The 24,852-nt window shown below is 67.1% G+C and overlaps 1 protein-coding gene across 5 annotated transcripts in view; it reads left to right on the forward strand.

The window, feature by feature from the left end:
• The first annotated feature begins 1,727 nt into the window (after positions 1-1,727).
• The window catches only part of ARHGAP23 (Rho GTPase activating protein 23), a 40,293-nt gene continuing 17,168 nt past the window's right edge, over positions 1,728-24,852 (forward strand). For 2 of the 5 annotated variants that reach the window (XM_080369913.1, XM_080369914.1), the window contains exons 1-2: positions 8,938-10,117; positions 23,413-23,592. In XM_080369913.1, coding sequence (XP_080226039.1) covers positions 10,067-10,117; positions 23,413-23,592 — 231 coding nt within the window. In that variant the 5' untranslated portion in view covers positions 8,938-10,066. Of the gene's footprint in view, positions 2,287-8,937; positions 10,118-20,136; positions 20,548-23,412; positions 23,593-24,852 lie in introns of those variants that run through there. The other 3 variants (XM_080369911.1, XM_080369912.1, XM_080369915.1) reach the window with 2 other exon arrangements.

The raw sequence follows: 24,852 nt of genomic DNA on the forward strand, positions 1-24,852 counted from the left end.
CCAGACAAAAGCCGCTTTCTTCCCGCTCGGGCTCCCCACTCACCTCCCCCCCCGCCCCCCAGCCCCTTGGGGTGCTGCTGTGGCCCCCGGCACCCCCACGTATCCCCCCCCCAGCCTCGATGGGTCTCCAGGGCCAGCGGGGTGCGGTGGCCCCGGTGTGGGGGTTCAGGCAAGGTGAGGAGACCTGGGGGGTCGAGCATCGCTGGCTCCTGGTGCTGCCCACCCTTGCCGGGTCTGCGCCTGGCGGGGTCCCCAGCCAAAAAAGTCCCATGGGGGTGTCACTGCGCGCCCACCCTGAACCCCCTCCTCGGCCAGCCCTGCCCGAACCGTGAGGCTGGAGGTGGGGTACGGGGTGTCCTGTACCCCCAGTATGGCACCAGCTTGGGGCTGGGACCTGTGGAAGGGAGGGGGTGGGTGCTGTGCCCCTCCTCATCCTTGCTCGTCCCAATGCACTGGGGGAGGCGTGGGATGTGCGAGGGAAACTGAGGCACAGCCTGGGGCGGTGTGAGGGAAACTGAGGCACGGTCCAGGGCTGTGCGAAAGGGGCCGAGGCAGAGCGTGAGCCCGTGCCCGGGGAGCCGAGGGCAGGCGCAGGGCCTGGCAGTGCCCCAGCGGGTCACCGGGCCATGCCGGGCCTGGCACCGGCGCTGCCTCCGAGCTAATATTTACCCAGGCTGGAGGGCTTGGCTGCGGGGAAATGCCGCAGCCGGGCCAGGGGCCGTGAGCTGCTACGGGCGGGGATCAGCCAGTGCCACCCACCCGCTGCCCCGGCACCACCCCCAGCCTGGGCACAGCCAGCAGCCCTGGCACCCCTGGGACCTCTGTGCCCCCCGGCAGCCCCCAGGAGAGGGGAGTGGGGTGAGTGGCAGGGGGGAGGGTCGGGGGAGGAGGGTGGGTGGGTGGTGAGGAGGGGGTGGGATGGAGGGGAGAGTGGGTGGATGGACAGACGGATGGATGGGTGGGTGGGTAAGGGTTGGGGGGACAGAGGATGGAGGGAGGGAGGGGAGGATGGATGGGAGGATGGGTGGAGGGGGGGATGGATGAGGGATGGATGGAGGGGTGGATGGAGGGAGGGGAGATGGAGGGGAGGATGGAGGGATGGAGTGGAGGATGGAGGGGGGGATGAGGGATGGATGGAGGGGGGGATGGATGGAGGGGTGGATGGAGGGAGGGGAGGATGGAGGGATGGATGAGGGATGGATGGAGGGGGGGATGGATGGAGGGGGGGATGGAGGGAGGGGAGATGGAGGGGAGGATGGAGGGATGGAGGGGAGGATGGAGGGATGGATGAGGGATGGATGGAGGGGGGGATGGAGGGAGGGGAGATGGAGAGGAGGATGGAGGGGGGGATGGAGGGAGGGGGGGATGGAGAGGAGGATGGAGGGATGGATGAGGGATAGATGGAGGGGGGGATGGAGGGAGGGGAGGATGGAGGGATGGAGGGAGGGGAGATGGAGGGGAGGATGGAGGGATGGAGGGGAGGATGGAGGGATGGATGAGGGATGGATGGAGGGGGGGATGGAGGGAGGGGAGATGGAGAGGAGGATGGAGGGATGGATGAGGGATAGATGGAGGGGGGGATGGAGGGAGGGGAGGATGGAGGGATGGAGGGAGGGGAGATGGAGGGGAGGATGGAGGGATGGAGGGGAGGATGGAGGGATGGATGAGGGATGGATGGAGGGGGGGATGGATGGAGGGGGGGATGGAGGGAGGGGAGATGGAGGGGAGGATGGAGGGATGGAGGGGAGGATGGATGGAGGGATGGGGAGCTGGACGGACAGAGGATGTCTGGATGGGCAGGAGGATGGAAGGGTGAATGGGGATGGATGGAAAGATGGAGGAAAGAGGGATGGGAGGATGCATGGAGGCTGGATGGAGGGAGGCGGGATGGAGGGAGGCATGGAGGGGCTGACGGCTGCAGGGGAGGCTGGATGGAGAGATGGGTGGGGAGGAGGGTGGGGGGCTCCGGGGCGGGCGGCTGGGGGCTGGCCGGAGGGGTGAGGAGTGGAGGGGGGGCTGGAGGGAGGCGGGGGCAGGGGGAGGCCGGGGGGCTGCCGGGGGGGCCCGGGTGGGGCCGGGCGCGGCCCCCTCCCGCCGCCGCTCACATGACGCCGCTCCCGGGATGCGCCGGGCGGCGCCGGGCGTGGGCGGCGGCGAGAGGCGGCGGCGGCGGCAGCGGGGCCGCACCGGGGCGCGCCGGCTCCGCCACTGGCACCGGCTCCGGCACCGGCCCATGGCCCGCGGCCGGCCCGCCGCGCCGGCGCCCTGAGCGGCCCCATGGAGCAGGTAGGAGCCGCCGGGACCGGGACCGGGACCGGGACCGGGGCTGGGACCGGGGCCGGGACAGCTCCAGCACCCGTGGGTGCCCGAGGCTGGGGAAAGGCTCCTCCGGGGACCCCCGGCCGCCCCCCCCGGCAGGGGACCTCGCCTGCCCCCCCGCGCTCCCCACCTGCTGCTCAGGGACCCCGTTTTGCCTTCCCGGCTGCCTTCCGCCCTTCCCCAGGCCCCCCAGCTGCTGCCTTGGCATCCCCCCCCCACACCTCTGCCTCTAAGCTCCACATCCCCCCCCCCCACCACGTCCCCAGCACCGCCAGCGCCCCACCCCAGCATCACCAGCAGCTGCCCCCTGATCACCATCCTGGCACCCCCAGCGTCACCCACCTGCTGCAACCCTCCCTCCCACCGGGATGCGCAGCCCTGGGGCTGAGCCCCTGCCCACCCTGGTCCCCCACGTCCCATCCCTGCCCCACTGACAGCGCTCCCACCACCCATGGCATGTGCGTGGGCTCCCTGTGTGGGCACCCATGGGTGCTCACCCTGCCCAGGTGCCCACCGCCGCCATGGTTTCTAGCCCCTCGCCCAAGGTGGAGGGGACGGGTGGCTGGGAGGGGACAGTCCCCACACTGCCACAGGTTTCTGTCCCAGCCTGAGGTGTGTCTCGCCCCGCTGGCTATCAGCAGCATGATTTGGGGAAGGGGGTTCTGCTTGGGGAGGGGGCTGGAGCCTCTGTGGGGTGTCTGCTGTGGGGTGTGGAAAAAGCCCGGGGTGAGGGGCGGGGGGGGGCTGGGCTGAGGCTGTGTCTGTTGGTCCTTCCTCTGGCCCCCCATCTTATCACTCGCCAGCCAGCGCCTCTGGGAGCCATCCTGGTTGCCGTGCCCGGGCCCTCCCTGCTGCCCACCCAGGGGCTCTCGGTGCCCCCCCCCCTGCCCCATGTGGCTCTGCATGGATGGTGCTTCCCCAGCTCTGCTCGCTGGGATGGGGGGTTATTCCCCCTCTGAGCATCTCCCCCCACCACTGTGCACCCAGGCGAGTGGACCAGCACCCTTCCCGCAGCCTCTGCCTCGCCTGTTCACCCCCCGCCCCATCCTGGCTTGGCCCAGATGCGAGTGCAGGATTTAATGCCTCGTGTGTGTGTGTGTGTGTGTGTGTCCCCGGGCACAAGGGTCTGGGGCTGCACCAGGGACCAGCGCAGACCCACCGCTTTGGGCGTAACGCGTCCCCAGCACGCAGCGAGGCTTCACCGCACGTTGGGGGCCGCGTGCTTGCAAATCCCCCCCCCCTCCCCAGCTCCCCAGCTCAGGGAAGGGCCGTGGCTGGGAGCGGCAGCGTGGGTGAACACGCGTCGGTGCCTCCGCCAGCCCCGCTGGACCCCCGGGAGCTCACGCGCATCCGCCCCACCGAAGCGATGAAAACCAACGTGGGGGCTGCACGTGACGTGCTGACATCCCCATCCACGGGCTGCAACCCGGGTCCAGCATCCTCCCTGGGGCTGCGAGCGTCGGTCCCTCCGCACCCAAAGCCCCCGCCGCCCGCCGTGTGTCTCGGGGGCTGCTTTTCCCGCTGGAAAAATCCCCTCTCGCGCAGATCCAGCTGCAATGCAGAGGAGCTCCCGAGCAGCCCGCACGCCTTCCCCACCGCCCTCGTTGGCGGCGATGCCTTCGGAGGAGCTGATGATAATTTTAGGCTGTGAGCGGCAGCAGGTTGGCATGTGCCTGCCGGCACCCGGGCAGCGCGGGCAGGATCTGGCAGAGATGCCCTGCGACAGGCCATGGCAGCCAGGGATGCACAGAGCGAGGGGTCCCCTGGGTCCCCCGATTCCCAGCAGGATTTCAGCCCCTCCCTGATGCAGGATGAGCATGTGAGTCCGCACCGGCCCCCCGCGCCCCCCCTGCCGTGCTGCCCTGCTTTGCTCTGCCTCGCTGCTGGGTTTCTTGGCTGATCCCATCCCACATCCCCCTGGTTTTGCTCGTGTTTATCCCCACCAGCGGGTCTGGACGTGGGAAGGAGGGGTTGGGGCCGTAACCCTTTCGTCTCTCTGCCGCTGGCTCAAAATGGCTTCGCGAGGCGGTGGCTGCCGAGAGGGGAAAGCAGCTCTTGGCCTGCAGGCGTCTGCCTGGGGCTGGGAGGGTGCTGAGCGCCGCGTCTGCACCCGCCTTTGCCACCCATGCCACGGCGAGCGGGGTCCGCGTGAGACCCCCCCCCCAATGGGGCACCCTGGATGTCCCTGTTCCCAGCTGGCATGGGCAGGGCATGATCCTGCTCTGGCACTGGGGGCTGTGGCTGGGCGATGCTGCTGCCGAGCGCCCTGCTTTTGCTTTTCTTCCTTTTAATTCATAGGATTAGGTTAAAACCCATCGCCCAGCCGGGATTCCCCTCTGGCTCCCTTTGTCTGCGGAAGCAGCTCCGCAGGGAGCGGCAGCCCTGGCGGGCGGGGGGCTCCTGCTCCCCCAGCTCCGGCTGCCCGGGATTGGGGTCAGGGCTGGGGGCCGGGGGGGCTGAGATGTGATGGGACATGATGGATCCGCTCTGCTAAACCGGGCGGCTGGCTTGGCGGCGGGAGCTGGGATGGTGATTTTTGGGTGGATGGTTATGGAATGGGGTGTGGGATGCGCGGTGATGGCAGCTCGGGGACGCCCTGCCAGGGCGGTGGGTGCCATCCTGTCCCTGCACGTGGGGATGGGGAGCTGGGTGTCCCCGGGGGGGCTGCAGATGGGGTCTTGGTGCTGGGGTGGGGCTGGGGGAGACAAAGAGGGCTCAGAGGAGGGAGGGAGCATCGGCTGGCTGGGTGCATGGTGGCACCCTGCTCCTTGGGGACCCCCGTGGAAAAGCTGCCCCAGGAGGGGGGCTGGGGTTTGGGAGCTCTCCTTGAGGGCCCCCCCCCCCCCCCCAGACTGTGCGCCCCAGAACGGGGGTCACCCCTCGCTGGGGATGGCTGCTTCTCCCTGACCTCACATGAGGGTCCATCCCTGTCCCTGGAACTTGCACAGAGGGAGGGGTCAGGGCCACCACAGCCAGCTTGGGTCGTGTCACCTCCCTGGTGGGGGTGGCTCTGGGGAGGTCGCTTGGGGACCCCAGGGTCCTGGTATCCATGGCTGGTTCCTGCCAGCAATGGCTTTTCTGCACCAGGCTCCTGGCAGGCCCAGAGGGAGGGTTGTGGGCAGGATGTCACCTTGCGTCCCCTTGTGAGGGGACACAACAAGGACCCCCAAGACCAGCTGGAGAGCAGGAGCGGGTGGCCGGTGGGCACAGCCGGAGGAGGCTTCTGCTCCTTCCCATTGATCCACCACCAGGAAAGGCTGGATGTTGGTGGGGTGGCCCTTGGTGCCAGACCCACTGGACGGGACGTTTCCTGGAAAGTGTCTGTGGCGAGAGGCCGCGGCGGAGCCGGCCGGGGTGGCGAGTCCTGCCAGAACCGGGCAGGCAGAGGGCAGCCGGCCAGCGCATCCCGGCAGGACGCGGGCGGGAGGTGGCCCGTGCAGCGGGGCTGGGGACAGAGGGACCCGCCGCAGGGCCAGGGGGTGCTGAGCGTGGGTGGAGGGTGGCTGGAGACGGGGTGCGGGCGTCCGGCTGCGCCCTCGCGGGGAGGAAACATCCCGTCACTCACATCCGACTGTTTGTTCCCTCCAGCTGCTGGGACGGCTCCCGAGGCCGGGGCAGGGGACAGCGGTGGTGGCAGCGCTCGCGGGGGTCCCCTTTGGGTGCTGGCACCCACGTGTTTCCAAAGTGCAAGATCCCCCCCATCCCACACCCCTGCTGCTGCGGGTGCTGTACCCCAGGGCGGTGGGATGCTGTACCCCAGGGCGGTGGGATGCTGTACCCCAGGGCGGTGGGTGCTGTACCCCAGGGCTGTGGGATGCTGTACCCCAGGGCGGTGGGATGCTGTACCCCAGGGCGGTGGGTGCTGTACCCCAGGGCTGTGGGATGCTGTACCCCAGGGCGGTGGGATGCTGTACCCCAGGGCGGTGGGTGCTGTACCCCAGGGCTGTGGGATGCTGTACCCCAGGGCGGTGGGATGCTGTACCCCAGGGTGGCAGTTTCAGCATCCTGGGATGGCAGACTATACCGTCCGACTGCGGTTGTGTGTCAGCGGCTGTGTGGGAAGCGAGCGGCTGTGCGGGAGCTGCCAGCCCAGCGGGACGTGCCCGTAAGCAGGATCAGGCCCTGCAGCTTCGCTCCAGCCCTGAGTTCCTGGCGCTTCCGTGGCAGTGGCTGACGGCTCGGTCATTTATTTTTCCTGGTGGCGCTGAGGTTTCTCCAGGCGCCCAGAGGAAGTCGTTGTTGACACAGACTTTCTTAATTGTGTCACGGAAAACTTGCGCTTGCTGGCTGGGTCCGCGCTGTGCGGCACGGGCTGGCATCACTGCGGTGGCATAGGGTGGCATCACTGGGGTGGCACGAGGTGGCATGGGCTGGCATCCCTGGGGTGGCATGGGCTGGCATCACTGTGGTGGCATGGGCTGGCATCCCTGGGGTGGCACGGGGTGACATGGGCTGGCATCCCTGGGGTGGCACGGGCTGGCATCCCTGGGGTGGCACGGGGTGGCATCCCTGGGGTGGCACGGGGTGGCATCACTGTGGTGGCATGGGCTGACATCCCTGGGGTGGCACGGGCTGGCATCCCTGGGGTGGCACGGGGTGGCATGGGCTGGCATCACTGTGGTGGCATGGGCTGGCATCCCTGGGGTGGCACGGGGTGGCACGGGCTGGCATCACTGTGGTGGCATGGGCTGGCATCCTTGGGGTGGCACGGGGTGGCATGGGCTGGCATCCCTGTGGTGGCATGGGCTGGCATCACTGTGGTGGCACGGGGTGGCATGGGCTGGCATCCCTGGGGTGGCACGGGGTGGCATGGGCTGGCATCCCTGTGGTGGCATGGGCTGGCATCACTGTGGTGGCACGGGGTGGCATGGGCTGGCATCACTGTGGTGGCATGGGCTGGCATCCCTGGGGTGGCACGGGGTGACACCAAGGGAATGGTGGGGACAGGGGTGAGGATGGTGATGCCATCAGTGGAGGAGCCATCTCAGGGTGCCATGATGTGGCATGGGTGTCCCTTGCCTAATCCTGGTCCCTGGGTGTCCCTTGCCTGGTCCTGATCCCTGGATGTCCCATCCTGGTTCCGGAGTGTCCCATGCCTGGTCCCAGTCCCTGGGTGTCCCTTGCCCGGTCCCGGTCCCTGGGTGTCCCGGCCCTGTTCCCGGGTGTCCCATCCTGGTCCCTGGGTGTCCCTTGCCCATCCCAGTCCCTGGGTGTCCCATCCCGGTTCCTGGGTGTTCCCTTCCCATCCCTGAGTGTCCCTTGCCCGGTCCTGGTCCCTGGGTGTCCCACCCTGGTCCCTGGGTGTCCCTTGCCTGGCTCTGTTTTCCCGGGTGTTCCATCCCAGCCCCTGGGTGTCCCTTGCCCATCTCTGAGTGTCCCTTGCCTGGTCCTGATCCCTGGGTGTCCCATCCCTGTCCCTGAGTGTCCCATGCCTGGTCCCAGTCCCTGGGTGTCCCTGCCCATCCCTGAGTGTCCCTTGCCTAGTCCTGATCCCTGGGTGTCCCATCCCTGTCCCTGAGTGTCCCATGCCTGGTCCTGATCCCTGAGTGTCCCCTGGCCACCCCTGGGTGTCCCTTGCTTGGTCCTGATCCCTGGGTGTCCCCTGCCCATCCCTGAGTGTCCCTCTGTGCCCTGTCCCAAACCCCCTTGTGTTCAGCCCCCACTTGGGTCCAGCACTGTTGGCACCTGGCTGTCCCCGCGTCCCCATGTCCCTGTGGCTGTCATTGCTCCCCGCTTTCCTGCGCCGCCTCCTGCTTTCCCATCACGTGCGGCTCCGTCCCCCCCCCCGGCGCTGCCCGCTGCCCCCCAGGGCTGGCGCTGGGTCCCGGCTGTGCCCACCACGCGTCTTGGGGCCAAGTCCAGGGTGACTCAGGGCTCGCGCCGCAGCATCGCCGCCGCCGAAACGCCTTTTGAGGTGCCGTTTGCACCCCGAGACTCAGGTGTGGGAGTTAATTGACTCGGCGGCTGCTTAATGACTGCTTCAGGGTGCTCTTCTGCGGGCCAGGCCCTGTCCGGCTGTCCCCGTCCCAGGCCCTGTCCGTCTGTCCCCGTCCCAGACTCTGTCCGTCTGTCCCCGTCCCAGACTCTGTCCGTCTGTCCTGCTGTTTCCCGTCTTTGCCGTTTCCTTTCCCCGTGGGTCTGTGTCAGCCTTTGTCCCTCTGTCAGCCCCAACCCGGCTGTTTCCGTCCCCGTGCCTGCCGGTGCCAGTCCCCATCGCTCCTGTCCCCTGTCCTGGCGTTTCCTGTCCGTGTGTCCTTCCGTCCTCCTCCCACATCGCCCGGCCTTGGCCTGGCCCTGCCGGTCCCTGTCCGGCTGTCCTGCCATCCCTCTGCCCCCCCTGCTCTGTCCTCTTCCTGGTCCCTGTCCCTCTGTCCCAGCTTATCCTGTCCTGGGTGTCCCCTGTTCTGCTCCCTGGGTGTCCCCTGCCCATCCCTGGGTGTCCCTTGCCTGGTCCTGATCCCTGGGACTCCCCTACCCGTCCCTGTTCTTGGTCCCTGGGTGTCCCTTGACTAATCCCGGTCCCTGGGTGTCCCATCCCGCTCCCTGAGTGTCCCATGCCTGGTCCCAGTCCCCGGGTGTCCTCTGCCCGTCCCTGGGCATCCCTTACTTGGTCCTGATCCCTGGGTGTCCCCTGCCCATCCCTGGGTGTCCCTTGCCCGGTCCCGGTCCCTGGGTGTCCTCTGCCCATCCCTGGTGTCCCTTGCTTGGTCCTGATCCCTGGGTGTCCCCTGCCCATCCCTGGGTGTCCCTTGCCCGGTCCCGGTCCCTGGGTGTCCGAGCCCTGTTCCTGGGTGTCCCATCCCGGTCCCTGGGTGTCCCTTGCCCATCCCGGTCCCTGGGTGTTCCCTTCCCATCCCTGAGTGTCCCTTGCCTGGTCCCGGTCCCTGGGTGTCCCACCCTGGTCCCTGGGTGTCCCTTGCCCATCCCTGGTGTCCCTTGCCTGGTCCTGATCCCGGGGGGTCCCCCCCTGCCCATCCCGGGGTGTCCCCCCTTGCCCAGTCCCGGTCCCTGGGTGTCCCTTGCCCGGCCCTGTTCCCAGGTGTCCCATCCCAGTCCCTGGGTGTCCCTTGCCCGGTCCTGGTCCCTGGGTGTCCCGGCCCTGTTCCCGGGTGTCCCGTCCCAGTCCCTGGGCGTCCCTTGCCCATCCCGGATGTCCCTTGCCTGGTCCTGATCCCTGGGTGTCCCTTTCCCGGTCCCCGGGTGTCCCGTCCCAGTCCCTGGGTGTCCCTTGCCCATCCCGGATGTCCCTTGCCTGGTCCTGATCCCTGGGTGTCCCTCGCCCATCCCTGTCCCCGGCTGTCCCCTGCCCATCGCGCTCCCATCCCGGCTGTGCCTGCCCTGCTCCCCGTCCGGGCGCTCCCGCAGCGCCGGTTCCTGCCGCGCTGTCCCGGGGCCGGGCCCGCCCCGCTCGGTGCCGCGGTCCCTCCCGCCGGGGCGGGCCGTGCCGTGCCGTGCCCCGCCCGCTCCCGCCCGCCGCCGCGGCCGCCCGGAGGAGGCGGAGCCGCAACCGGGGCCGGGGCCGCGGCCGGCCCAGCCCGAACCGAGCCGAGCCGAGCCGAGCCCTGCCGGACCGGACCGTGCGGGGCCGGGCTGGGCCAGACCGGACGGGACCGCGTCTTCCCGGGCCGTGCTGAGCCGGGTCGGGCCGAGCCGTGCTGAGCCCAGCCGAGCCGAGCCGTGCTGAGCCCAGCCGAGCCGAGCCGCGCTGAGCCGGGCCGGACCGAGCGAGGCCGGCCGCCGCGCCCCGATGAATGGGATCGCCTTCTGCCTGGTCGGGATCCCGCCGCCCGCCCCCGCGGTGAGCGGCACTGGGTGATACTGGGTGGACTGGGGAGGCGGTGGGCTGCGGGGGTAGGGGCTGGGGGTGCGGGGCTGGGTGCTGGGCCATGCCCGGGCACCCAGGGGATGGGGTGGGGGCAGAGCCAGCGCCCTGGGGCTGGGTGGTGGGGCAGGGGCAGCGGGGCAGGGGGCTCCAGCCACCCGCCCAGGGCTGTGTGCCACGGGCAGTGCTGGCCGCGGTGGCTCGTCCCCGGTGCCTGACCAGCACGGCGGCATGGCAGGGCGGTGGGGCTGAGGCGGCTGGATCCGGCCAAGGGGGCTGAAGGCGAGACCCTGGGGCTGAGCTCCCCCTTCCCTGGGACAAGACCCACAAGTGCCCACGCGTGTTTCCTCCAGACCCCCAGCCGGGCTGTCTCCTTGTGGGTCCGACTGCTCCATCCTTGCCAGCTCCATCCCGGCCAGCTCTGGCACTGGGCAGGCAGCAGCCCCCCCCCCCAACACCCCCCCAGCCCCTCCGGGTCGTATCCTGCTCCCCCAGCTCGGAGCAGCCCCCCTGGCCGCACAGGTATTTGCAGCACCGCTGAGCCACGCTGCCCGTGTTCCTCCCATGCCGTGGCCACCAGTATCACCCAGCAGCGCCGCACTGGAGGGCACTGGGGCCATTCCCGTCTCCCCTGGGAGCAGCATGGTGCCAAGGGAGGCCAGCCGAGCCGCCGGCTAAAACCCCGTTTCCTGCCCGTTTTGTGCCAGATCCCAGCGAAGGCGTGGGGTGGGGATGGGGATGGTGCTGGGGGGGCTGGTGGTGGAGGGGGCACCGGGGTAGTGCCCAGGCGGGGGTGCAGGCCACGGTGTCCGGCTGGCGCAACGCTTGCTAATTTGAGCAGAGGTTGCACGTCCTCACCCCAGAGCTGAATTCGGCCTCTGTTCCTCAGTTCCTGGTTATTTGAACTCGGCTTCCTCAGCCCGGCGATGGGGCTAATAACCATCCTCAAAGGATTAATTGGGGTGTGCGAAATGGTTCAGATATGAGGAGTGCTGCTCGTTGCAGCGGCTGAGCATTAATCATGGTTTCTCTTCAGATTCCTCCCTGCTTACTCCGTACCGCCGGGTGCTGGCGTTCGGATTTTTGGGGGCGGGGGATCAAATCAAGTCTCTTGAAATCGGCTGCATTTTGGGGTGAAACGTGCCCTCCGGGGGGGCAGCAGCAGCCAGGGCGTGGGGGCTTTGCTCAGTGCCCACCTTTGCCCCCGGCTCCCTGTGTGACTGGGGGCACTGGGTGACTTGGGGGGGGGGGGGAGTTATTTAACCGCCACAGCCTCCCCCTGCGCATCTGGGAAGGATGGCAGTGAGGAAAGTGCTTTGCAATCCTCCAGCAAGGATTTTGTGCTGCGTAAGCAGAAATCCTGCCCGACGGCCACCCCCGGGGCTGCGTGGCAGGGGCTGCCCCCCACCAGCCCCAAGCCTTTGCCCGGCGGCTGCTGCCCTCGTCCCCGTGTGGCTGCTGCCTCCATCCCTATTTACTGGCACTGCTCGGCACACTGAGTTTCTTAATGCCTTCTTTTTTTTTTCTTTTCTTTTTTTCTTTTTTTTTTTTCTTTCTTTCTTTCTGAACCCTGAACTTGAAAGACAGGAAAAGCCTGTGCTCGGGGCTGCTGCCGCAATCCTGCCTTGCAAGCGCGAAACCTGGCACCGGCGCCGGGTTGGGGCACGCGGCGCGATGCCATGCCAGGGTCTGGCTGGCCACATTGGGCTTCTTGGAGCCACGGGTCCCCAGCCATGCGGAGGGCCCTAACCTTGCCACCGCTGTGGTTTTAACCTTGACGTGCATCATGCGCTGCACCCAGCCGGCACCTCTGGCACCGGTGCCTCGCCCCGCGGGGGGACTGCTGGGTGATGTGTGGTGTCCTAAACCCACCCCAGGGCTGGCAGCGCTGCCCGGGCGCCGTCATCTACAGCATCGACTGCCAAGGAACCGCCGCTGGGTGTTTTTAGGGCTTGGGGACTGTGGTCTGCAGGGGTTTGACATTGCAAGTCTGGCAGAGGGGACACGTGGTGACAGCTCTTGGTTTGGGGTCAGAGCATGGGGGCTGGCTCGCGGCGTGTGGGTGCTGTGACCAGCTCCCGGGAGCGCTCGGAGCCGGTGCCTGGGACCTCTCCTCGGTTCATGCAGAGCCACTGGTTGGGAGAAAGCACGGAGGGATGGGGTGTTGTGCTGGGAAGCTGCTGAGCCCTGGGGATGGCCTTTTATTCTCATTAAAGGGGGAAAAAAAAAGATTAGGTTTCAAGTCGGTGCCGTCCCATTAATAAACCAAGTTTGTCTTCAGCAGGCAGCAAGACCTGATTTAAAAGGAATGGAGATAGATGACCTATTTTAAGCTCTCAAGTTGGAAAATATCGACCTGGCTGCCTCCAGGCCGTGAGCGGTGGGGCCGGCTGCGCGAGCTGTGCCGTGCTGTGCCGTGCTGCCTGCTCCCAAAACCTGTCCAGCTTTCCAGGAGCCGGCCCGGCTTGGGACGCCCCAGGTTGCAAACCAGGGTGGCTGCTTTAAACCTGCCGCCGACCTCCTGGCCGTGGCCCAGACATCTCCGGCACTGGCTCAGAGCACCTGAAGTGGCTGACTCCTTTTCCGCGGCTGCTTATCCCCACGATTTCATTAAATCTTCCCTAATTGCCTTCTGGGGCCGTGCCGCAGCGAGCACACCTCCGCCGACGCGGCTGCGTGTGTTGCAAGACCCGCGGCGGCGTGGTCCAGCAGGTTGGTGCTGCCGCCTCGGTGGGAACCGGCCGCGTGCCCGGTGGGTTTGGTCTCCGCCGTACGCAGCCCGGGGGGTCCCCAGCCCCTGGAGCAAGTTGAGTTTTCTGAGGTGGGAGGATGCTGGGATGGGGGGGTCGGTCCCACTCCGCAGCCATGCTGGGAAAATGGGAGCTGGAGAGCAAAGCTGGAGCTGGGTCCTCTCCAGGGAAAAGGGGGGGTGAGAATCGTCGCGAAGTGGCCAAACGCTGGTGACCGTGGGGACCCATCCTGCTCTCACGCCAGGATGGGACCCGGTGGGGTCCCTGGGCCTGTGCCTGCAAGTGCTTTGCTTGCTCAAGACCAGCCCCCCTTGCAGCAGGAGGCAGCCGGGGCTGCGGTGAGCTGTGTCTGGCTGGGATAGGCAATAGGTTCCTGCCATAATGCCCGAGCCCAGCCGCTGGCACAGCCCGACGGTGCTGGATCCCCCTACGATGGGCAGCCAGGCAGGTGCCGGCGCTCTGTGGCCCCCCCATGCCCTGCCATCCACCGGGCAGGACTGGCTCTGCCATCAAACACCCGCCGTCAGTGGCACCCCCGGGGCAGAACCCACAGACCCGCGGGGTGCAGGCGTGGGGGTGCCCGTGGTTGCCGTGCCCCCCCTACCCACCAGCCACCCCGATGGCAACAGTGGGTCCCTTGATGGGGCCGAGCGCGTGGGGCAGCCCTGGGGCGGGTGGGATGGAGCCCGGTGGCTCTGGGGGACAATCGCGCTATTGTGGCACATAGTGGGCTCTTTTTCTGCCGTGCGAGGCGGGGGGCCGGGCTGTGGTGCCAGCGCTTTCGGGGTGAAACGTGGTCCCCGCCGGGGCTGGCGGTGACTGGTGTGGCACCAGTGGTGGGACACTGATGTCCCTGGTGGGGGGGGGTGATGGAGAGGAGATGGGCTGGGTCTTTGGCTTATGGATGCATGTGGGCTGTGGAAAAATGTTAGGCTGCTCCTAATCTCAGGAAAATGTCATCGGGTGTCGGTGCTGGGGCTGCAGCGGGGCAGGAGGTGCTGCAGGAGCATGGCTGTCACCAAAGCCGTGTCCCCAAAGCTGCCTCCTGTCCTTGCTGTGGCTGGAGGGAGGTTCAGGACCCTGCTCGGCTCTTTATTTCGCCCATCCAGCGAGGGATGCAGGATTCGGTGCTTCTCCTGTGCATCCCCTCATCCGAGCATCGCCCACCCCTGCGCTCAGGCTGGCCCTAGGCTGAGGCAGCACCCCTGGAAGGGGCGAGGGGTTCCCCCCATGTGTGCAAGGGGTGCACGGCTGTGGCCCCCACCCCGGGCCCCCGGGCTTGAGTGGGACAGAGGCTGGAAGAAGCAGGCAGCCTTCCCCTGACCTCCCCGGGTAGGATTTTCCGCCGTAGAGAAGCGGGAGCAGAGCGCAAGGTGCCTCTCGGAGCCGCCGGAGGAAATGGCTCATTGTTAGCCCTGCTGAAAAAAAAGAAACCCAAAAAATTGCAATAATGAGGCCAGCTTCTATTTGAGGGTTTCCATGGGAAAAACAGGAAACGGAATCCTGTTACTTTTCTAGGGCTTGCTGCCGATAACACCGTTTTTAGGACGGGGCAGAGAATGAGGAGGAGGAGCTGGGGATGAAGGCAGCACCGGCGGTGAGCCCTCTCCATCCCACATCCTTGTGGGATGGGAGATAAAACTCCTCCTCGGTGTTGGGCTGGCTCGGTGTCCAGCATGGGGACCACTGGCCATGTCCCCACTGAGCTCCTGTGCATGTCGCCAGCCCTTGTCCCTGCCTCAGCACCACTTGCCCCGTGTTAAGGACGAGCCCTGTGGGCTGGGGGTGGGGAGGACCTGGGGTTGGGGGCACGGAGGGGGTGGCTGGGGGCTGCCCTGAGGGAAGACACCGCAGGGACAGTGGCACCGATGGTGCCGTAGGGAGCTGCTGTGTTAATGGGGGATGTGGTGTTGCCAAATCTGCCTCCGGCTGGCAGAGCTGCCCTGGGAAGCTGTGAACATCCCCGGCACTGCGGGTCTGCGCCCTGTGGGTGCCCCCGCTCTGGGGCTGGAGGTGCTGTGGTGGCTTTCGCAGGTAGAGCATGGTGCTGGGCGTTCGGGAGGGCCGTATCCTGCCCCAGCATCATGATGTGGGGCGGTGAGTGGAGGTGGCACATGAGCCGGCAGCGTGGGCAGCTCCACGTGTACGTGCTTGCATCGATGCGGTGGCATCAGCCGGCGTCGTGGCTGCTGTCATGGCTGTGAACGGGGACGATGCTGCCCCAGGAGCACAGCCAGGGATGCCAGCAGTGGTGAGGACCAGCCGGAGAGCCACGGCGGCACCAGGGCTGGCAGCCTCGCAAAGAGAGGTCAGGAAAGGGGATGAGGCTCTCTGGCCACATTCCCAAATTTCTCTCGACGTGGCACCAGGGACTCCTTGGCCGGGTGAGCCGGAGCTCCCTGGAGCTGCCGCTTTGAGACACGGCCCTGCAGATGCGGGACTGGCGTCCCCAGTGTGAAGGCTGCCAGAAGGGAGCTGGCTTTGGTCACCATGCAGCCTGGGGGGACACACGAAGCCCAGCAGGGACCCAGCATGGGCTGACGACCGGGCTGTGAAGGAGTCGCTGTCAAGATAAAAGTTTGTGTTGGGAAGGAACAAGGCGATTTCCTTCCCCGTGTTAACACCCAAACCGGAGCAGGAGGAATGTCAGAGAGCCAGTTTGCGGCTCCTCTGGCCTCCTCACTGCTCCGCTTCTCTTTGGCACTTGGCTCGGTGTCACCTGGACAGTGTCACCTCCACCCCAGCTGCTTTGGATGATGAGGATTCAGGTGGGGGTCCCCAGCCGGGCAGGTAGCTCTGGCATGGGGTGGGATTTGGGAGCATCCCTGGCAGAGCCCACCCAGCCGCTCGGTGCTGCCAGCCCAGCACCTCCCATGGGACTCGTCCTGTGCCGTCCCCAGCGCTGGCTGTGAGGACGGGGAACCCCACGCCTCTGCTCGAGCTGTGGGTCCCACTGACTCTCTCCGGTGTCCCTGGGGGGTCCGTGGGGTTTTCCAGAGTGCAGTGGGTGCTTGGGTGCTGCGCACCACCGAGTAGTTGTGAGACCAGTGGGAAAAGAGGAGACTTGAGCATCTTTGTGGATGCTCAGAGCAAACCCAGCTGGCATCCCCCGTCCTGACAGCCAAAAGCCGTCCCCGGGATTCCCACCTGGCCTACGGACCAGACAGTGCATCCATCCCAGTAAGTCCCTGCCCAGGCTGGGATGTGGCACGGGGGCTGCCGGGGGGTGGTGGTGGTTCCGTGTTGCTGCCTCCTGTTCCCAGCACTGCTGCTCCTGCGTGGGGTGCGCATCTGCTCCCAGTGGCTCCCAGTTCTCTCCTGCGTGGGGTGCGCATCTGCTCCCAGTGGCTCCCAGTTCTCTCCTGCGTGGGGTGCGCATCCGCTCCCAGTGGCTCCCAGTTCTCTCCTGCGTGGGGTGCGCATCTGCTCCCAGTGGCTCCCAGTTCTCTCCTGCGTGGGGTGCGCATCCGCTCCCAGTGGCTCCCAGTTCTCTCCTGCGTGGGGTGCGCATCCGCTCCCAGTGGCTCCCAGTTCTCTCCTGCGTGGGGTGCGCATCTGCTCCCAGTGGCTCCCAGTTCTCTCCTGCGTGGGGTGCGCATCTGCTCCCAGTGGCTCCCAGTTCTCTCCTGCGTGGGGTGCGCATCTGCTCCCAGTGGCTCCCAGTTCTCTCCTGCGTGGGGTGCGCATCTGCTCCCAGTGGCTCCCAGTTTGCCTCCTCCCGCTCCCCGGGGGACGCAGCCGTGCCGTGCTGGGGCAGGGGTGTCCCAGGGGACCGGGGAGTGTGCCCTGGCTGTGTGCAAGCAAGCAAGCATGTCCCCAAATCCCCGCTGAGCTGCAAAGCTCCTCAGCCCTGGGTTGGGTTAAAGAGAATTAAAATGCTTTCTCCTGCGGAGCCGTAATCCCGCAGGCTGGGGCACGGCCAGGCGGGCTGCCCGGCTGCTCCTGGCGTGGTCACCTGGGGGCTGCCCCCCCTTCTTCTGTCACCACGTCCCCCAGGCCAGGTCCCGCTGCTGGAGCATCCCCGTGTTCCTGGTGTGTGTGGGGGGGCTGCAGGCACCCCCTGCTCCTAAGAGCGCGTAGGTCCCTGCTCCCTTTGGGGGTGCTGCCCTCCCAGATGCTGCCTGGGCTGGCTGGGACCAAGGGGAGCGGGTGGGACCCCCATCCCCCCCTTTCCTTCCGGGACCTGCCGCAGGTGGGAGCGAGCAACAGCTTTGCCGTGTAAAGGGCTGGAAATGGGTTATTGTCTCAACATGGCTTTCCCCTCCCCAAAAATCCTATTAAAACCTCATTTTTCTGACCCTAATCTCAGCTCGCCGTTCAGGAGGGATTAGTGTTTGCCCCCCCCTCCAGCCCTTGGCCCTGAGCGCTGCTGGCTCCGTGCTGGAGAAACCTCCTTCCCGCATGGAAAGCGATGCCGGAGGAGGGCAGTGGGGCCGAGCCCAGCACGCCATGGTGGCGGCAGGACGGGCAGCTGCCTGTCCCTCTGTCCTCTGTTCCTGCCCGCAGCATGACGTGACCCCGCTGCGTGCCAGGGGTTGCGCTGGCCGCGCTGGCAGCGACCCACGGCCGCAGCTGGTGGGGCCAGGGCACGGCCCGGGGGTGTCACCCCCCAGCTGGGACCGCTGGCTCCATCCTGGGGGTGTCACCAGGCTGCGAGCAGCAGCCGTGGGGCAGGGGGGTGCGGAATAGAGACCCCCAGTGCAGGCAGCGCTGCCTGGGGTGTTGGGCGGGGGTTGTGCAGGGGGGCTGGGGTTGGCGTGGCTGTTCCGTGCCTCAGTTTCCCCGGCGGTTTGGCGGGGGGCAGGGAGGCGATGCCGGCAGAGGGCCCTGCAGCCCACCGCTGGTGTGGGCACATGTCCCCACGCCTGCCCCGGCACGCTGGCAGCGGCGGTGCACGCCGGGAGCGCGCTGCCTTCCCCCTTGCTCCTGTTTGGCTGCGTATTTAGGACACTCCTGTGCAAAACACAAGTATTTTGGAAGGCGTCCAGGCGCGCTCGCATTCCTCGGGGTGGAATCTGCCCCCGCGAACGCCGCCTGACCTTTCCCGCTTTGGGCTGCAGGAACAATCCTGGGGCCCGTCCTCCCTTTAAAACCCTCCTCCCGGGGGCTGGGGACCCCTTCCCCAAGCAGCCCCCCTGACTGCTTGCTCAGCACTGCCTGGGAAAGGCGTGAGCGGAGATGGCAGGATCAGACCCGCCGTGCCCAGGGCGGCTGGCATCGCTCCAGCTGCCCCGGGACCCCCAGCCCACTGCGACAGGCTGCTCTTTGCCCCCTTTCAGCTGGAAAGCGAAGCCCCCCCCGGGTGCTGCTCGCACCAACAGCTGTGTCATCCCCGTCCCGCTGTCCTGGCCGGGCAGCTCTGCCTGCTGGGACATGCCAGCAGCTCTGCCGGCTGCCTGTCCCCAGGCTGGGGACGGGGGCGTGGGGCTGCCCCCGGGGTGGCTCCCGTGGGAGACCCCCCAGCACATGCAGCCGGTGACGTCGGGGTGGCCCTGGGGGGTGGGAAGGCGATGGCAGTGATTTGGCTCCCACATTTCCCCGTCCCAGTTTCTCCCTTGGCTGCCGGTGTGGTGTCACTGGGATGGTGTCGTGGGGTGAGCTGGGTCCCTGGGGACACAGCTGCCACCAAGCCAGTGCAGCCAGCCCCGCAGTGGGGCTCGGGGCAGGCGCTGGGGCTGTTTTGGGAAACAGCCATGGCACCTTGGCCAGGGTAGACGCTGGGGACATGCTGGACACCAGAGCACCGGCAGCGTGCAGGGGGCCCGTGTGGCATCGCACCCCGGGGACCGTCCCCTGGTGCTGCCAGCCCAGCTGGTGGCTGCGGGAGGTGGGTGCACGGCGCGGTGCTGCCAGGCTGGTCCTGCTGATGGGGTGGAGGGGGGCAGAGGAGAGGAGGGGGCTGCGGGCCAGCGGGGCGGCCAGCCCCAAGGCTTCGGGCTGCAATCCCAGTAATGCCCGGCATTTCCCCGGCGCGGCCGCACGTGCCTCTCCTCGGCCTCCAGCACGGCAGGAATGTGGCGTGGGACCCCTTCGTGTGGGGACAGGGATGGGCAGTGTTGGGGGGAGCCAGGGCAGGGGGACGCTGCCCACCCACAGACCCTGCCTGGGTTGGGTGGCTGTGGGTGCTGGGCTCACCAAGATGCTGTTTTTTGCCTTATTCCTCTCACGTTTTGGTGGTGGAGAGCGGCTCGGGGGGCATGGAGGGGGTGCAGGGTGGGCTGGGGAAGGGGCATTTTTCCCCCTGGAGCAGTGGGGGTCCCCAGGCACCAGTGACGAGGGCGGTTTGCCATCCCAGCCTGTGGGCTCAGCACTGGGGAGGCAGGATTGAACCGTGGGGGGTGGTGGCTCTGTGTCTTGGGGACTACAGGGACCTGCTGTGCCTGCAGCCCTGGGTATCCCCCGAAATGGGAGATGGGGCTGGGGGGGATTTTGGTTTGGCTGCTGTTGAGAAGTGTCCTTGGAGCCGTTGCCCTTTGTCACAGGCACTGAGCAGGGGGGTCAGGGGGCTGTGTTGGTCCCGGAGGGGCTGTGTCAGTCCCCAGGGGGCTGCGTTGGTCCCTGGGGGGCTGTGTCGGTCCCTGGGGGCTTGCATCAGCAGAGCCTGGGGCTGGATACGTGTCTCTGCTGCAGGGACTCTGCTGGGTGCTAGGGACGGAGAGGGGACCAGGGGTGTCTCGGAGCCCCCACTGGCTCCCCCCTTGCCGAGCCTGGCGGTGGCTCCCTGGCCGAGCAGGGGGGACACTTGCCACTCCCGCAGGCTGTCCCCCTCCCTGTCCCCGGCATCGCCCGGTGCCCTGTGGAGAGTGAGTGGAGGAAGGAAGGAAGGGGCCGGGAGGAGGGAGAGGAGGAAGCGGGGAGGGTGGGATGCTGCCCGGGGTGATGGAGGAAGAAGGGGGTGGATTAAAAAAAAAAAAAAGAAAGAAAGAAAGACAGAAAGAAAAAAGGGGAAGTCTGGGCAAAGTGACACTGCGGGCGGGGGGGCTGGCTCGGCGCGGGGGGGCCGGTGGGCTGGGCACACTGATCCCTGCCAGCAGCTGAGCCCCAGCCCGCCGGGGCGTGTGGCAGCCCGCCCTCGTCCATCCCCCCCTGCGTCCATCCCTCCATCCCTCCATCCCACCCTGCGCCCATCCCTGCCCCGCACGGGCGGCTGGGTGGGGGGCTGTGCTGGCAGCGGGGTGCGAGCCAGCGGCGTCGCCGGGCCAGGAGCACCGCACGTCCCCCCAGCCATGCGAGCCGGCGCAGCCACCCCCCCGCCGCCCCCCGCCGCCGCCCCCCACCGCCACACTGCCCAGCTGGGGGGCTGAAGGAGGCCCCGAGCCCATGGCCGCCGGCTGAGCCCCCACCTGCCGAAGCCTGGATTGCGGCCGCATGGTGGAGGAGAGCGTGAGCAGAGGGGAGCGGGGGGCTCGGCGGGTGCTGCGAGGTCCCCCCCGGCCCCCTGCAGCCCCCAGCCCCGTGGCGGTGGTGAGCAAGGGGTTGTGGAGCGTGGAGCGAGCCGGCAAGGGCTGGCGCTTCGAGCGTGCCGTGGGGGTGGACTGCAGCTCGCCCGAGCCCCGCTGCATCTGGCTGAGCAGCCTGCGCCGCCACGCTGCTGCCCCGGAGCCCCCAGCCCCCCGGCCCGGCCGTGTGCCCCCCCGCACCGACAAGTGCTGCCGGGTGAGAACCGCATGCAGGGGCCACTGGGTGTTGTGCCTTGTTTGGGGGGGGGGGGCTTTGCAGGGGAGGGCGAGGGATGGAGACTCCCCCGGTGCAGGGGGGCTGTGGTCTGGGGCTGTCACAGCTCCTGGGGTGCGTCCTTGTCCCCTCCTGTGCTGGGGTCGTGGTCTGGGGGTGGGGGTCCGGGCTCCTGCTGGTGGTTGCAAAGGCAGGGCTGGCAGCCGCCAGCAAGGACAGGGCTGTGCCGGGGTGTTTTGCTCACCGTGTCCGGGAGGGGGGACGGATCCTCCCCCCAGGGAGGGGGACACTAGTGGGAGCTACCCGTCCCATCATGTCGCCAAGGGGTAGTGAGGTGGCTCGGTGACAGTGGGGTACAGGGACCCGGTGACACCTTGCAGGGAGCAAGGGGCTCCCCCCATCCTCTTTGCCCGCAGCCCTGGTGGGATGGGGGCTTGGGGGAGCTGGGCTGGTGGGAGCACAGGAACGGCCAGGCTGAGGTTAAAATAAAGCCAAAAAGCTGGGAGGTAACTGGCCCCCTGTGGGGAGCGGGGACAGGCGCTGGGGACAAATGGCTGAGGTGACAAATCGGGTGCTGACCCTGCTGTCAGGAGCTGGAGCATCTGTGGGGCCATCAGCCAGCGTGGGGGATGTCCGAGCCCGCAGCTGGGGGCTTTGCAGCCCAAAACACTCCGAGCCAGGGTTGGGTGAAGAGGGAAACTGAGGCACGGTGGTCCGGGATGGTTTGCTCTGCCCAGCCCTTTGCAGTGTCTCTGTAGCGGGACAAGGGGGGGGGGGGGGGGGTGTGCCAGGATCCGGAGGGGGAGGGACACCACGTTGAGGCTGTAAAAACCCCAAAGGACACTTAACCAGGGCAAGGCGAACGCATGTCCTTGGCAGCGGGGTCAGGGTGCTGGGTCCCTGCAGGATGGGAACGTGCCCAAACGATCCCTCCTCCGCCGTGCGTTACGGGACCTTGGGATGGAGATGGAATGCAGCCCTGGGGGGGCTGCTTGGAATCTCCTTTTGCTGGGATGGAAGGCTGGATTCAGGCTTGGGGACCACTTGCAATGGTCACGCCACACCTGGGGACGTGTCCCTGTGTCACAGGCGTGCCGGAGCCGTGGCCACGGCTCCGGCACGCCTGTGACACAGGGACACGTCCCCATCCCTGCGTGTCGGTGCTGCTGGTGGTGTTTCCACCGATCTTACCCCTCTCCGAGGCTTGTCTGTGCCGGTTAAAATCAGCAGGGCGCATTCAGCTGTCAGCTTAAAAATAATCCAGACACAATGGAGGGCGCAGATGGGGACAGGCGCCGGCGTCGGGATGCTCATGGCCCCAGGGCGAAGGGATGGGGGTCCCCGTGGGAGCGTGGGGTGCCCGTTGCCATCTGGTTCTGGGGCGTGCATGGTGCAGGGAGGGCTTTGTGGGGAGCTTTGCCCCCCCGTATGGTGCTGGTAGTGGGGTTTTCTGGTTCCGGTGTTGGGAGCATTGCAGCTCTGTTTTTTTTTGGGGGGGTTATCTATAGTGTCTGTGAGCGCCCAAAGTCCTTGTATCCCCACTCTGGTTTGCTCTGGTGGTCGTGGAGTGGGTCTGCAGGTGCTGTGCGGTGATGGAGTGGTTCTGCAGGTGCTGTGCCAACGCGATGCCTCGTGGGCTGCAGTGCCAGAGCCATGCCCTCACCGCGAGGACCCTGCTCCCAGGCGGATGGGACCCCCAGCCCCACCTGCAGCCGGGCACCATGCGGGACGTGCAGGCGCAGGGGGTGCAGCCTGGCCCCCCTGAGCTGCCATCAGATTTCCCCACCGGCAGCGAAAAGGCCCACTCAGCACAGGCGCAGACAAAGGCTTTTTGTGCCTCATCCCTTTGTGCGTCCCTCTGCCCTCCCCGCTCCCCATCCATCGCTTCCATCCAGACAGTGCCTGAATTTTTAACACCCTCGCCCCAGGATGGGCTGACTCCAGCTGCTGGGGCAGGATCCCAGCAGATCCCCTCCTGCCCGCTGCCACTGCCCTGCCTGTCCCTACCAGCTCCCAGGTTGCCATTTTTTTGTTTTTGGCAGAGCTCGGTGCTGCTGGGGCATGGGGCTTGGGCCACAGGGCTGCTCCTGCCTCAGCAGGGCTGGCAGATGTGCAGCCAGATGTGCAGCCACAGCCAAGCAGCGACATCCCTCGCCGGGGCTGTGCTAAACCCTCCCGAACTCAGCCAAGGTGTCAGGATTCCTGCAGCTTCCCCACGCTCCCTGTGCCAGGCGAGATGCCAGCGGCCGCTCGGGCTCTGCCACGGCCCCGTTTCCCCTCCCGACACCAGCACTGGGGGCTGCGGGATGGAGCCGTGTCCCTCTTGGTCCCATCGGCCGCTCCGGGCAGTGTCCCTTGCCAGAGCCCAGTGTGGTGCCAGGTCCCTGCCCTGTCTCGGGAAGCATCACTCATCCAGCCACCTCCCGGGCGGCTCTTTCCGGCTTGCCCGAGGTTATTACCGCAGCGTCATCGGAAGGGGACCTTTTGTCCCTGACTCCCCGGTCCCCCCCATCTCCTCCTGCCACACTGCCTCCTGGGTCCCATCCAGACCTCCAGGCACAGCTCATTCCCACCCCTTACCCCCCCCTTTTTTTTTAATTTCCTTTCCCTGCATCTTCTCCCACAAGGTCCCATGCAAGGAGTCTTGGGGGATGCTGGTGGGGTGGTCTAGGGGGACTGGAATTTGTTGCCGTAGGGTCCAGAGGGGGATTCCTAGGAGTGGAGTAGGTTTTTGGGCAGATCTCATCCCCCAGCATGGGGCTTCGGATGGGCAGGCGGGGGGGGGGGGGGGCTGCCTGCCTGCACCCCCTGCCCTCCCAGAACTGACATCCTTCTCATCCCCCACAGCCGACACCAGGCCGGAGAGATGGGGCGTCCCCGAATGCCAACGTGCCCCCAGAGGGGCCCTTCCCCTGGGTGGGCCCGAAGACGGTGGTGCTGCGGAAGAGCTCGCAGGGGGGGTTTGGTTTCACCCTCCGTCACTTTATCGTCTACCCCCCGGAGTCAGCCGTGCACTCCACCGCCAAGGTACAGCTGGGACCCTGGGGGAGGGGGGCGCATGGGGACCCCCGGGGCTGCTGCAGTGGGACACCGAGGTGCTGTGGTTGGATGCAGGATGATGGGGATGAGCAGGGGGGATCCAGGGAGCGGACCGTCCATCACCTGTTTTGTTGGGTACTTGGGTCTGCCCCCACCCACGGGTGGCCCAGCGATGGAGGACCCCAGAGAGCTGCTGGGAGACGTGCCCTGAGCCAGCAGCGGGCCAGCAGCGGGCCAGAAGCACCTTCAGAGATGTCCCAGAGCCTTTTGGTGGGGACATGGCTGTCTGTGGCAACGGGGAGAATCCCTCAGCACCGAACGAGGGCTCCAGCATCCCCGGGAATGGCAGGAAAAGGAAAAGGCACTGCATAACCCCGAGACCTGGGAGAGGCTTGGCACAGTGGGATATTGCTTGAGCTGAAGCGAACCGCACAGAGCCACCGGGAAGCTGAGCCTGGGAGAGGGTCTTTCAGAGGATGCTGTTTGAGCCCTTCATCGCAACCGTCCTCCTCCTTCTCTGACCAGCATCAGCTCATCCCCTCCCGGCAGATCCTCACCCAGCCAGGGGCACATGCCCAGCCCCGCCGGTGCTCACCGCCTCTAGCGCAGCACATTTTTGGCTCCCAGTGTCCTGGCTGGTGGCGGGAGGCTTTGGGCTGGATCTGCCCCGGGATGCAGTGGCTGCGATCACATCTTGGCTCAGCAGCAGCCTGGACCCTGCCCAGGTGCTGCCTTTTGGGGGGGAAACAACCCCGTGTTGGCCATCGCCTCCAGCACCCACTGAGCTGTCCGGAAGCCCCGGTCCAGGTAGCACCTTTCCCCTCCAGGATGCAAAACCCAGCAGATTCCAGCACGGACCGTGCCCCCTGCACCCAAGGCGACGAGCCAGCTCCTGCTATGCCAGCTCCAAGCCCCCAGGCTTTGAAATCCCCCTCTCGCCCCATTTTCTGTAGCGGCAGCTTTGTGCAGATGAAGGGAGAAGTGTCTGTGAGGCGCGTGGTCCATCGCAGCCCATTCCCGGCTCCGCAGTGGGCAGACCTGGGTGCTCCCATCACCCCTGGAGCTTCACAGCTGCCCATGGCCCCAGCTGCCCCACGGGCTGGCGTTGGCTGCCCCGCGGCTCCTGGTGCCCCACGGCTCCAGCGTTGGCTGCCTCCTCCCCAGCAGGCTGGGAACTGCGGTGGGAAGTGAGTCACAGGGTGGAGAGAAGCAACTTGCTGGAGTCCCCGCTCAGTGTCACGGCACTTT

This window comes from Falco punctatus (genome assembly GCF_963210335.1).
Source record: "Falco punctatus genome assembly, chromosome: 19".
In the NCBI taxonomy this organism is placed as follows: Eukaryota; Metazoa; Chordata; class Aves; order Falconiformes; family Falconidae; genus Falco; species Falco punctatus.